The sequence below is a fragment of the Bufo gargarizans genome, chromosome 8, assembly GCF_014858855.1.
Source record: "Bufo gargarizans isolate SCDJY-AF-19 chromosome 8, ASM1485885v1, whole genome shotgun sequence".
Taxonomy (NCBI): Eukaryota; Metazoa; Chordata; class Amphibia; order Anura; family Bufonidae; genus Bufo; species Bufo gargarizans.
Genome location: NC_058087.1, coordinates 176,002,597 through 176,016,078, shown reverse-complemented (window position 1 = coordinate 176,016,078; position 13,482 = coordinate 176,002,597). Strand labels below are relative to the sequence as shown.

General features: G+C 49.1%; 1 protein-coding gene across 6 annotated transcripts; it reads left to right on the top strand.

Moving 5' to 3' along the window:
* The first annotated feature begins 256 nt into the window (after window positions 1-256).
* On the top strand, window positions 257-13,131 carry LOC122945077. Of its 6 annotated transcripts, none has more exons than XM_044303920.1 (8): window positions 257-272; window positions 3,910-3,970; window positions 4,817-4,907; window positions 6,005-6,142; window positions 6,339-6,934; window positions 9,649-9,751; window positions 10,338-10,484; window positions 12,504-13,131. In XM_044303920.1, the coding sequence occupies exons 2-8, from the start codon at window positions 3,962-3,964 to the stop codon at window positions 12,728-12,730; spliced, it is 1,311 nt and encodes a 436-aa protein (XP_044159855.1). In that variant the 5' UTR covers window positions 257-272; window positions 3,910-3,961; the 3' UTR covers window positions 12,731-13,131. The 6 variants fall into 6 exon arrangements, with proteins under 6 accessions (XP_044159855.1, XP_044159853.1, XP_044159857.1 ...); XM_044303918.1 differs by lacking the exon at window positions 257-272 and adding an exon at window positions 3,629-3,688; XM_044303919.1 differs by lacking the exon at window positions 257-272 and adding an exon at window positions 3,737-3,810.
* The last annotated feature ends 351 nt before the right edge of the window (window positions 13,132-13,482 follow it).

The window sequence follows — 13,482 nt, the reverse complement described above, 5'->3', positions numbered from 1 at the left end:
TCTGGCAACTAACTTTCAGCCTAGCAGTGTCTATAGAATATACATGACACCTGGAGGGAAAAAAAAACACACCACGGATCCTTCACGGACATTCTCACGGATGAAGCACCATCTTGACAAATATATTTGAAAGAGACCTTACTCCTGAACTTGCTTCTCCACAGGTCCTCCGCTGCTCCAGCGTGCAAGAGCTAGGAAGTAGAGGTCAGCGATCCCCGCTCCTGGCTGGCGGCGTTACTGCTTCTCCCTAGGCTCTGAGGGGATGCACCAGGGTACGAGCACTTCTCTACCTCCACAACTAGCTAACTACCACGCAGGTTTCTACAATGGCAGCATCTACCCTCACTCTCTGTATGGTACCTTCTTGCGTCTGACTCCTACATGCTCTGGCTGACTGACCACGAGGTCCCCTCAGACATGAGCCTTATATTGACCTCTAAGCCAACCTAGCATTTCCACAGCACTAACATTAACCCCTTCATAGGCACATGCGCAAAGTTTTTTTTTTAAGTGTTTGATACTGATGACCTATCCTCAGGATAGGTCATCGGTATCTGATCAGTGGAGGTCTGACACCCGAGACCCCTGCCAACCAGCAGTTTAAAGAGGCCGCGGTGCTCCAGTTAGTGCTGCTGCCTCCTCACCGCATACCAAGCACAGCGCCCTCCATTGGATAGTGGCTATGCTTGGTATTGCAGCTTCACCTGAATGGGACCGACGAACGTGACATCACTAGCCTGGTAAAAGGCTACGGCACTCACCGGAGCACCGAGGCCTATTCAAACAGCTGATCAGGTGGGAGTGCCATTAGTCAACCCCCACTAATCTGATATGATGACCTATCCTGAGGATAAGTCATCAGTATTAAAAACTCGGAAGACCCCTTTAAAATGAGCTACCTTTGTGCCCCGGCCTTAGGCTTTACGAGTATGGAGCACGTTTACCCAAATTGCTTTTGGGCCCTACCCCACATGCAATGTCAGAGGTCTGAATGGAGGCAGCAAGGGCCGTCTTTAACGTGGGGCAAAAGGGGCAGCTGCCCCAGGCCCAGTTGCTCCTGGGGGGCCCAAGGCTGCTGCCTCTTGAGCCCCGCTGACCACTGGTGACGTGGGGGGCGGCGGCAGGGCACATGGAGATGAGAGCTTCCATTGTGGAAGCACTCATCTCTAGTCATCTGTATCACCATAGTCAGGACAGCGATACAGATGGAAGTGCTGCGGCGAGGCAGGGGAGGGAGAGGCGTCTCCGTTCCCCACTCCTCTGATAAGCTGCAGGCACTAGGCCTGCAGCCTATCAGAGGCCGATACAGGTGGCGCGACACAGGCTGGAAGAGGCCTGCATCGCATCGGTGCCAGCCTAATGGAGGTAAGTATATGTGTTTTTTTTTATATGGTACTACTACTGGCACATGATTGGGGGGGCATCTATGGGGGCACCTGTTACTGGCACATGATTGGGGGGCATCTATGGGGGCACTTGTTACTGGCACATTATTAGGGGGGCATCTATGGGGTCACATCTTACTGGCACATTATTGGGGGGCGCTTCTTACCGGCACATTATTGGGGGCCACTGTGGGGGCATCTATGGGGGCACTTTGTACTGGCACATTATTGGGTGGCACTTCTTATTCGCACATTATTGGGGGGCATCTATGGGGGCACATCTTACTGGCATATTATTGGGGGGCATCTATGGGGGCACTTCTTACCGGCACATTATTGGTGGCACTTTTTACTGACACATGATTGGGGGCTTCTACTGAGGCCACAAAGAAGGGGTATTTTATATGGGGGAAGGGGAGAGAGGAACACTATGGGGGCTTCTACTGAGGCCACAAAGAAGGGGCATTTTATATGGGGGGCTCTGTATAGGGGTATTTTATACTGGGGCACATTATGGTGGGTACTATGGGGAAGGGGAGAGAGGAGTACTATGGGTTCATCTATGGGGGGCACTAAGAAGGGGTATTTTATACTTGCAAATTATGGGGGACACTGAGGGCATCTACTGGGGCACTATATATGGGGCATTTTATACTGGTACATTGTGGAGGGGCACTATGGGGACATTAGCTCAACTGGGGCATTAAAAGGGGGTATTTTTTGCAATGGTATATTATAAAGAGAATTATTACTACTGGGGGGCATTATGATGGGCTTTATTACTACTGAGGGTCTATGGAGAACAGGATTACTAGTATGGGCACTATGGGAGCATTATTACTTCTGGGGCACAGTGGGGACGTGTTGGGGGCACTGTAGGAACACTATTACTACCATGTGTGCTCTAGCAGAGAATTATTCCTATTGGTGGGACTTTTGGGAGCACTATTACTGTGGGGGCACCTTGGCACAGTATCAGCTTACCACAATTATTTTTGGGGGACGTTATGTTTACACTATTAGTATCAGGGGCACTATTTTCTGGGCGCAGTTATTTTAGGGCACTGTGTGCCAATAATTACTGAAGGGCACTATCTGCATGGTACTACTATAATCAGGGGGTTTATCTGTTTTTGCAGTATAGTATTGGGGGTGATAGGATTATTTGTCCAGAAGATGGGAGGATGATGGAAAAGTAGTATACTAAGATTTTGTTTGTCAAACTGCAGAGACGAGAAATGGCTGAAAAATGAAGGTATGGTCTGAAGGTCTGAAAGGAGAAGATGAGGAAAGAGAACATCTACATCAAAGAGACGTCACTAGATGTAAGTGGTATGAGGCGCTGTATTACCCTGTATGTAGGGGTGGATGGAGGGGTTAGTAGTACAGTACTATCTGCACATTGTAAAGAAAAAAAAAAAGTAATCTGCAAAATACTATATATTTGTGTCAGAAGTTGTGCTTTTTTAATTTTAAGAATGATACAGCCATTTTATTTGATACTTTTGTGCAGGTTCTTTTTTTTTCTCTATATTAAGGGACACTATCATCACCAGAACCACAAGAGCTAAACGTAGTAGTTCTGGTGTCTATAGCATGTCTCTGCAAGCTTTTTAAAGGGGTTCTCTGGGCTTTTAATATTGATGACCTCTCCTCAGGATAGGTAATCAATATCAGATCGTAGGGGGTCCGACACCCGGCACCCCCGCCGATCTGCTGTTTGGAGAGGAGGCGCGCGCCGTGCCAGCGCTGCCTCCTCTTCACTGTTTACCTCCTCGCCGTCGCCTCTGCAGCGGTGCGCAGGTGTAATTACACCCAAGCCGTCCCATTCATTTCAATGGGACGGATCGTTCCCATACTCTTGTGGTGGAGGGCGTGATTGCATGCTAGCGTGTGGGAAGGCGGGATCCAGGGGGCCCAAGTAAATTCTTGCCCAGGGTCCAATCAATATTAAAGACGGCCCTGGGTCAGGCAGCCATCTTAAATTTAACATGTATAATATCAGAGTGTCCAATGCAAACATATTAATATCATGCAGAATAGGAATAAGCATTTGCAGGTTGTTATGGCCATTTCCAGTCAAATATGTCGCCATAAGATAACTCCTGGTAACTGCAGCTTCTCTGCTGTAATAACTGCTCAGCCCCCGGAGACAGCGCGGCTCCCGCTCTCTGCATACTCCTCGGTGTCTCTGGCCGGAACTCGTTGCCGCGGTCTCAGTTTCCGTCCAGGGAATTAAATGCGCGGAGCCAGCAGGGGAGTGAATTCACAGACGGACCGTTGTAACCACGCGTTGTCAGGAGGTACATGTCTAGCAGCCTGTCATGTCTGTCTGTCTGTGGCTGCACGTCCTCCTTATATTCATGGTTTCTGTTTGTTTTCTACCGTCATGGAGGAGGACGCACTACAGGTCCCAGCATGTGGGGTGTGCACCCAGAAGCGGGAATAGTCCCAGTAATTGCTACTTTATGACTCTTTTTCCATGGATAATGTGATGTGACTTCTGTTTCTCTGCACCGTTTAGTCAGTGCTGTTATCAGAGCGTCCTGGGTGAGGAGCCATAGTCATACAGCGGCATGGAGGAGGTAAGTGACGGCTCAGTGTGACTACTGTCAGAGGTGCCAGGCTGTGAGAAGTGATTCCCTCCTAAACAACTGCCCAGAGAAGGCGCCCTGGTAGGTAGGTAAGCAGGAGCGGACATCCGGCAGGCAGGCAGGCAGAGGCGGGCGCCCCCGGGCGGGCAGGCAGAGGTGGGCGCCCCCGGGCGGGCAGGCAGAGGGGCCCCGGGCGGGCAGGCAGAGGCGGGCGCCCCGGGCGGGCAGGCAGAGGCGGGCGCCCCGGGCGGGCAGGCAGAGGCGGGCGCCCTGGGCGGGCAGGCAGGCAGAGGCGGGCGCCGCGGGCAGGCAGAGGCGGGCGCCCCGGGCGGGCAGGCAGGCAGAGGCGGGCGCCCCGGGCAGGCAGCCCAGGCAGGCAGGGGCGGGCGCCCCGGGCAGGCAGGCAGAGGCGGGCGCCCCGGGCAGGCAGGCAGAGGCGGGCGCCCCCTTAATGCCTGTGTGTGTCCACCACAGTACTCAGGAGTCCCATAGTAGTGGTTGGAGAGGTGATCTTGCATGCGCACCATTGCCCCATTCACTCAGGGGCCTGGCCGTCGGATCCCCTGTTCATCTATCTTGTGGGTAAAGGGAATGCTCCCTTAAGGTCTTAATGAGAAAACCCCTTTAAGGGTGTGGGGTCAGACACCTTTCCTACTGTGAATAGATGTGCAGTAAGTCTGTTGGCCAGTAATTGGTGTAGAAACTAGACTGTTACAGTTGGAGAACACGTGGTAATAGCGCAGGAGAGAGGATTTCCAATGTAATAATTGTGGCTGATAATGATTTAATTCCTATTGAATTCCTCATTGATCAGAATTTCTTCTACGTGATCCTCAGGCTCCCAAAGGGACCTTTGAAGAGGAGCTGGAATGGTGCATCCATCAGCTTGAGACTGGGCTCCTGCGCCGCAATCCCACGCCAAGACAAGGTGCGTGTTAGTGAGCGATGACCCTGTGCTTGTATATTCCAGGATTCCGTTCCCTGATATCCTTCTGTTAACAGGCTTGCACCCTTTACAGACCAGACTGGTGTCACTGGGGGCAATTCACAACCATGAGCTTGCACACCACACTCCATTCATCTCTATGGGACTGCCAGAGATACCCAAGTACAGCACCTTGCCATCTTCAGCGTGCCCATACACATTGAATGGAGTGGCAGTGTGCATGCTCGACAAGCACTCCATTCATACGAGGGAAACGCCTCTCATTTTTGTGATCACTGGAGGGTCCCAGCAGTCAGACCCTCTGCAGATCTAACAGTTCTCCCAATCTAGTGGATAGGGTATAACCTGTTCTAGCTGGGATACACCTTTAATGGGCCTGAGCTGTAATACTCAAAATAGCCTATATAGTCAGGAAGCTCTGGAAACAAAAACGCTAGCTGATTCTACTAGAACAGGGATGCCCAACTCACAGCCCTCCAGCTGTTGCAAAACTACAATTCCCAGCATGCCTGCACAGCCTACAGCTATTAGAGCATGCTAAGAGTTGTAGTTTTGCAATAGCTGGAGGTCCACAGGTTGAGCATCCCTGTACTAGATTTTAAAAAGGGGGTTTCCAGGAGTAGAATATTGATGGCTTACCCTCAGGATAGGACATCAATATTAAATCGGTGGGGGTCCGATCTGCCAGCAGCCTCACTGATCAGCTGTACATAAAGGATGTTGCTCTCAGATGAGCACTGAGGCCTCCTCACAGCATACCAAGCACAGCGCCATCGATTGTATAGAGGCTGTGCTTGGTATTGCAGTCCACGCCCGTTCACTTGAATGGGACTGAGCTGCGCGGAGGCCATGTGACTGATAAATGTGACATCACTGGCCTAGGAAGAGACCGGAGCTCCGCAGCCTCTTCGAACAGCTGATTGGTGGGGGTGCCGGGAGTCAGAAACCCCCACTGATCTGATATTGATTAACTATCCTCAGGATAGCTCATCAATATTCTACTTCCGGAGAACCCCTTTAATAATAATCAAAGCTCCAAACTGGGACTATTTATTTTCTAAATTATGTTATTTCCATAGTGACAGACACTCAGCGGGTATTGCGGGTCCTCCGCTCTCGGAAAGCTCCGTTTGTGAAGAAGAGGCAGGTGATGAACCAAATATTTGGAAACTACCGTCTACAAATGGCTGAGGCGAGACAGGCGCAAGAACGTGCAGGTGAGCATAGTGACCGGTAGAAACAGCGCCACTGCTGTCCATGGGCTGTTAGTGGTATTGCAGTGTTTGCTTCCATGAGACAGTTGCAATGCCAGATGTTTGTGGAATAGAATAGGTCTTGAAGCAATGTTCTTCGAGGTCCAGACTGTTTGTCATCTATCTCCCGAGTTACTCATATGACTTCCTTTCCTTTAAGCCAATGATCCCCCGGAACCTCAGATTCAAGAAGTGACTGCTCGAGATGCCCAAAGTATCGCCTATAGAAAGAGCTCAAAGGATGTAGAAAGTGGCGGCGGGCACTGCTCCACACCTTCCAGCAGTGACTTTTCCTTTAACTTCTTCCCTGATCAGAATGCAGAAGGTAGCACTGGAGCGGAAGACCATGCCAAGGAGGTGAAATGTCCCGACCCGCCGACTAGCCAACAGGACGGTGCTGTGTGTTTAGATGGTGGCTTGGCTTTCACCTTCAATTTTCAAATCACAGAAAAAGCGTGTAGCACTTCAGAGAGCTCCTCAGCTCCACAGGCCACACATAACACCTCAGGAGACCACCTTGACCCTAACCACATGGCTCAGGCTGTTGCTCAGGAACGTTTGTCCTCTACATTAGATATGGTGGCCAGTTCCTCAGGGGTGACGGCTAAGCAGACTGAAGACAAAAGTACGGCAGAGTCGCCAAAGAAGAAGAAGAAAAAGTCCAAGACTAAGAATGTGGTGGCTCAGACACAGAACAAGGTGGAGGAACCTAGAGGAAAAGTGGATCCGGTTCCACCCCTGAAGGAAGAACCTAAGGTAGGAACTCAGGGGTACGAGGGGAAGATGGTGCTTGTTGGAGCGCCATTGTCGACACATGCTTCCTGCCTGTATGGATACAGCATGGCAGACCTACTTAGTGAGGTTGTGTCCAAAGGTGGCATCAAATCCAAAAGGTTCTGTGCCCATTGGCGCCATTGTACGGAGTATATGACACCTGCACTGAACTGTCATACGGCTGTGTGGATCCTTCTAAGGCCTCATGCACACGACCGTTGTGTGCATCCGTGGCCGTTTTCCGTTTTTTTTCGCGGACCCATTGACTTTCAATGGGTCCGTGGAAAAATCGGAAAATGCATCGTTTTCCAGCCGAGGCCGTGATCCGTGTATCCTGTCCGTCAAAAAAATAGGACCTGTCCTATTTTTTTGACGGACAACGGTTCACGGACCCATTCAAGTCAATGGGTCCGTGAAAGAACACGGATGCACACAAGATTGGCATCCGTGATCCGTGGCCGTAGGTTGCTTTCATACAGACGGATCCGAAGATCCGTCTGCATAAAAGCTTTTTCAGATCTAAGTTTTCACTTCGTGAAAACTCATATCCGACAGTATATTCTAACACAGAGGCGTTCCCATGGTGATGGGGACGCTTCTAGTTAGAATACACTACAAACTTTGTACAAGACTGCCCCCTGCTGCCTGGCAGCACCCGATCTCTTACAGGGGGATATGATAGCACAATTAACCCCTTCAGGTGCGGCACCTGAAGGGGTTAATTGTACTATCATATCCCCCTGTAAGAGATCAGGGCTGCCAGGCAGCAGGGGGCAGACCCCCCCCCCCCCCCAGTTTGAATATCGTTGGTGGCACAGTGTGCGCCCCCCATCGGGCCCCCCTTCCTCCCTCTAGTGTAATAAATCGTTGGTGGCACAGTGTGCGCCCCCCATCGGGCCCCCCCTTCCTCCCTCTATTGTTATAAATCGTTGGTGGCACAGTGTGCGCCCCCCATCGGCCCCCCTCCCTCTATAGCAGTAACAACATTGGTGGCAGTGTGCGGCCTCCCATCTCCCGGCGTCGTCTCCCCCCCCTTTCCCCGATCATTGGTGGCAGCGGAGTTCCGATCGGAGTCCCAGTTTAATCGCTGGGGCTCCGATCGGTAACCATGGCAACCAGGAAGCTACTGCAGCCCTGGTTGCCATGGTTACTTAGCAATAGTACAACAGTAGAAGATTCATACTTACCTGCTTGCTGCTGCGATGTCTGTGACCGGCCGGGAGCTCCACCTACTGGTAAGTGACAGTTCTTTAGCAATGCGCCGCACAGACCTGTCACTTACCAGTAGGTGGAGCTCCCGGCCGGACACAGACATCGCAGCAGCAAGCAGGTAACTATGAATCTTCTACTATTGTACTATTGCTAAGTAACCATGGCAACCAGGACTGCAGTAGCGTCCTGGTTGCCATGGTTACCGATCGGAGCCCCAGCGATTAAACTGGGACTCCGATCGGAACTCCGCTGTCACCAATGATCGGGGGGGGGGGGAGATGGGAGGCCACACACTGGCCACCAATGTTGTTACTGCTATAGAGGGAGGGTGGCCGATGGGGGGCGCACACTGTGCCACCAACGATTTATAACAATAGAAGGAGGAAGGGGGGCCCGATGGGGGGCGCACACTGTGCCACCAATGATTTATTACACTAGAGGGAGGAAGGGGGGGCCCGATGGGGGGCGCACACTGTGCCACCAACTATTTATTACACTAGAGGGAGGAAGGGGTCCGATGGGGGGCGCACACTGTGCTACCAACGATTTATTACACTAGAGGGAGGACGGGGGCCACCAACGATATTCAAACTGGGGAGGGGGGGGGGTCTGCCCCCTGCTGCCTGGCAGCCCTGATCTCTTACAGGGGGATATGATAGTACAATTAACCCCTTCAGGTGCCGCACCTGGAGGGGTTAATTGTGCTATCATATCCCCCTGTAAGAGATCGGGTGCTGCCAGGCAGCAGGGGGCAGTCTTGTACAAAGTTTGTAGTGTATTCTAACTAGAAGCGTCCCCATCACCATGGGAACGCCTCTGTGTTAGAATATACTGTCGGAAATGAGTTTTCACGATGTAACTCATATCCGACAGTATATTCTAACATAGAGGCGTTCCCATGGTGATGGGGACGCTTCAAGTTAAAATATACCATCGGATTGGAGAAAACTCCAATCCGATGGTATAAAAGAACTCCAGACTTTACATTGAAAGTCAATGGGGACGGATCCGTTTGAAATGGCACCATATTGTGTCAACGTCAAACGGATCCGTCCCCATTGACTTGCATTGTAATTCAGGACGGATCCGTTTGGCTCCGCACGGCCAGGCGGACACCAAAACTACTTTTTTTTTTCATGTCCGTGGATCCTCCAAAAATCAAGGAAGACCCACGGACGAAAAAACGGTCACGGACCTACGGACCCCGTTTTTGCGGACCGTGAAAATAAACCGTCGTGTGCATGAGGCCTAACAGGTGACATTTTATAATGGGATTTAAAGGGTTAGAAAAAACATGGCAGCTTTCTTCCAGAAATGGCGCTCTCTATGGGTTGTGTCTGGCATTGCAGTTCAGCTCCATTGAACTGAATGGGCCTCAGCTGCAATACCCTACGCAGCCTGTGAATGGGGGTGGTGCTGTTCCTGAAATAAAGCTGTCGTGTTTTACTAATTTTGGACAACCCCTTTAAGTAAATGTTCTACAGCTTGTTCCCCAGTCAGGAGCTGATGAGCTAAGAAGGGAACTGGATTGGTGCGTAGAGCAGCTCGAAATAGGACTACAGCGTCAGAAATCGACTCCCAAACAGGGTGAGAATTTTTGCTGAACGACCTAGTCTGAGTGCTCAGAGTGTACAATGTGATGTTTTTAGTACCGTAATTAAAGTCAACCTCCCCCTTTGCAATCGCTTTTATCTATTAGGGAATTGCATTCTAAGCAATTACCCGATGTGCATGCATTAATGCAGGCATCCTTAAACTGCGGCCCTCCAGCTGTTGTAAAACTACAACTCCCACAATGCCCTGCTGTAGGCTGATACCTGTAGGCTGTTCGGGCATGCTGGGAGTTGTAGTTTTGCAACAGCTGGAGGGCCGCAGTTTGAGGATGCCTGCATTAATGGAATGGAATCATGTAAGATGGAAATGAAAATTTCACCTTTTAGAAACACCCGGCAATGAGCTGGTATCGCTAGGGTAAGCAGCTTCTGGCTGTACCTTTCCCCTACAGCGGCCTCTACAGGGGAGATGCAGTATTACAAGTCAGCAATTCAAATGAATGTACTTTATGGAGTTCTTGCTGGCTCTGTTTTCTGATTCACATCACAATTCAATAGGTATAAATGCAGTAATATTCTTCTGTTCTCTCTATGTGAATATCTGTCTAATCCGTGAGCAGTGGAGGAAGCGTTACGTGCAATAAAGACTCTGCGCAGTGAGAAAGTACAGTTGGTAAAGAAACGGCAAGTCATGCGGCTAATGTTTGGTGATTACCGCCTGAAGATGGAAGAGGAGAGGGTCAAACAGCTGAGACTGATGCAAGCCGGTGAGTAACGGAGACCGACGCAGTCTAATATGGATGAGGGCTTTACTTGATGTGCAGCCTACTGACCCTGGAGTCTCCATTTCATCTGCAGACAAGTATTTTTAAGTCAACGCTACTTTCCCATATGCGTTTTTGCTCTCTGGTTTTGAGATCCGGCATGGGATCTCAAAACCACAGCAAAACTCATCGGTCTTAATAATTCCACTGGCTGCATCCTTTAAGAACGGATTTGGTTGTATTATATTGAAAATGAACAAAGCACTAAAGCCATTGTTCAAAAAGAAAAAAACGGATCCGGAACCATTGACTTACATGGTTTATGGTGGCGGGTCTGGCATGATCAGTTTTTCTGTGCCACACACAAATACGATGTTTGCAGCTGTTTTGTGTCCGGCATGGGAACGCAACAAATGGGAACATAATGCATTCTGGTGCACTCCCTTCCGTTTTTGTCCAGTTTTGTTCCCATTGACCCAATGAATGGGGACAAAACTAAAGCGTTTTCCTTAGTTTTTTAGATCCTCTGCTGGGTCTCAGAATCGGAAAGGAAAACGCAGATGTGAAAGTAGCCTAACAGCAGGAAATGTTCTAACGAAAGCATCCATTACTCATCTGGTCCATCCACAGTCCGCCACTCCAGTGCTAATTCTTTGGTGGTCCCTGCACCAGCTCTGGAGATGTGGTGGATTTAGTATTTTACCACATTGCCTGTGTTTTTAGGTGGTTGTTTTTTTTTTTGTTGGTGGACAATAGTCTGTCAACAATTTTTCTCCTCCCGGACTACTTGACTCACATTGTAGTTCACAAATGGTACCTCTGTTTCCCTGGTCTATTGCTGTAATGCTAGCGATATGCTAATGAGCTCGCAAGTGCCCAGGGGAGCTTTCTATTGCTGTAAGTGCCCGGGCCCCCAAGCGTTGTTTGGCGATAACTTCTCCCCTGTCTTTCTGTAAGCCAGCTAAGTGTCCTCCTTACGTTACAGTCTCTGCCCCTGAAATTCCGCGTCTGCACACATTACCGCCAGGCCCTAACGTGCCATACAATACCCTCTTCTGGTTATCCCACTTTATTCCCTGCTAATGGCGTATGCGGTGTCCGATCATTGATGCAGCTGCCCAACAATACACTTGGCTGGCTTACAGAAGCCAGAGGAGGAGTTATGGAGAAGAAACACCGGGGAGCCTGGACACTTAAAAAAATAAAAATCGCCCCCTGGGCACTATAGAGATCATTAGCATATCACTTCAAAGTTAGTTTTTTCAGCATCACAGCCGCTGACTAGGGAAACAATGGTATCATGTGTGGATTGTTTATATGAACTACAATGCGAATCAAACAGTTTGAGAAGAGTACATTATCTGACAGATTCCCTTTTAAATTACATAATTATAATATTGTCACCACTAGGGGGAGCTTACTGCATACAGCTTCCATTGGATTCTATAATAACCAATTCACTTAAATTGTAAGCATTGAGCTCCCCCTAATGGTGGCTGCACGCACCCAGTATTTAAAAAATAAAATTCTCATACAAGTGGTTTGGAGTTCTTTATGAGACAAATAGAAGTCTAGTCGTTATAAATATTCCCTTTTATGTAGGGGCTTGAAATGTCATGCAGCCTGATCAGCTACACTATATGGCAGTGATGGTAAACCTCTTAGAGACCGAGTGCCCAAACTGCAACCCAAAACCCACTTATTTATCGCAAAGTGCCAACACGGCAATTTAACCTGAACACCAATATCATATATCTTCCATGTACTTTATCATTTAGCTATAATAACCTGCCTGTGCTGTTCATAGCGTGTCCTGCACTATTGAATAGCAGGCAAATTCTAAGGCATATCGGTACACCATAGACTTTCTCCAGTGTGCAGGTGCCCACAGAGAGGGTTCTGAGTGCCGCCTCTGGCACCCGTGCCATAGGTTCGCCATCACTGCTATATGGTATGACATTATCGCGTGATGACTACACTTGTGCTTTCAGTCATTCACCATAGTCTTATTATTCCTCACAGCGGCTAAATCAGCAAAGATGACCACAGTGACTCGGACAGCGAGACAGAACAGCAGCAAGGTTTTCCGAAAGAGCGTCCACAAATCCTCGAGGAATGCTGCACCTAATTCTGCTGCTCCTGCAGACTCTCAGGGAATCTCCGATCAGACAGCAGCTCCGTCCTCATCCAGTCAGCAAGAATTCTCCTTCAGACCTTCCCAGGAGGCTTTCTGCTTCAACTTCTTCTAATAGCCAGAACCGCACTACGTGGCAGCCATTTTCTTGAGGACAAATTTGCCCTTCTATACCTTAGGGGGCGAAGTTCCTTTTCATTTGGAAAAATAGACTTATGATAACAGAATGATTAGCCAATGAATGACAAATTGGCGCGATATATAATTTTACACACTGTAGTTTTTTGCAGGTGGAAAATTTAGTTTTTAGTGACAAAATGGAGCAATGGAAATAAAAAAAAAAAGTATAGGTTAGAAAAAATGCAAAAAAAGGAGTGGTTACAGAATGCATTTTATTTTTATTTTGTAGAGGCTGGTAGGAAATTGATTGTTGCCATGGGTAACTACTCCACTTTTCCAGATTTCTGTATATTGTATTATTTAACAAGCTATGTATAAAAAAAAAATTCTGTGTTTTACCCGCATCATTTTTAGAATATTGAGCATTTTCCACTGGAAGTTGTGGTTTTGCAGGTTGGATATCGCCACCCTCCTCACAACAGGCTGTCCACACATGCTGGGAGTTGTAGTTTTGCAGCAGTGGTAGAGCCACAGGTTAGGGACCGCTCCTCTCTGCTGTTAGCCTGTGACCCCATTCAGGCAAAATATGCAAACGTTTAAATGGCCACATTAAGCACGCCCTCTAGGAACCCCCCACTTTAGGTAGGTTTTGAATAACGTCCACCCCCACCCTCCATCCAGGCAAAATCGGGAATGCTGACGTGTAGGTGTCTTTCATTCATTGCCTGTTTTTACCGATAAGAACCC

Excerpts from the sequence above, each read along its gene's own strand:
- LOC122945077 (XM_044303920.1), top strand. Across the intron at positions 4,908-6,004 it reads CAATCCCACGCCAAGACAAG|TGACAGACACTCAGCGGGTA; the intron begins GTGCGTGTTAGT and ends TTATTTCCATAG. Across the intron at positions 6,935-9,648 it reads CCCTGAAGGAAGAACCTAAG|CTTGTTCCCCAGTCAGGAGC; the intron begins GTAGGAACTCAG and ends AATGTTCTACAG.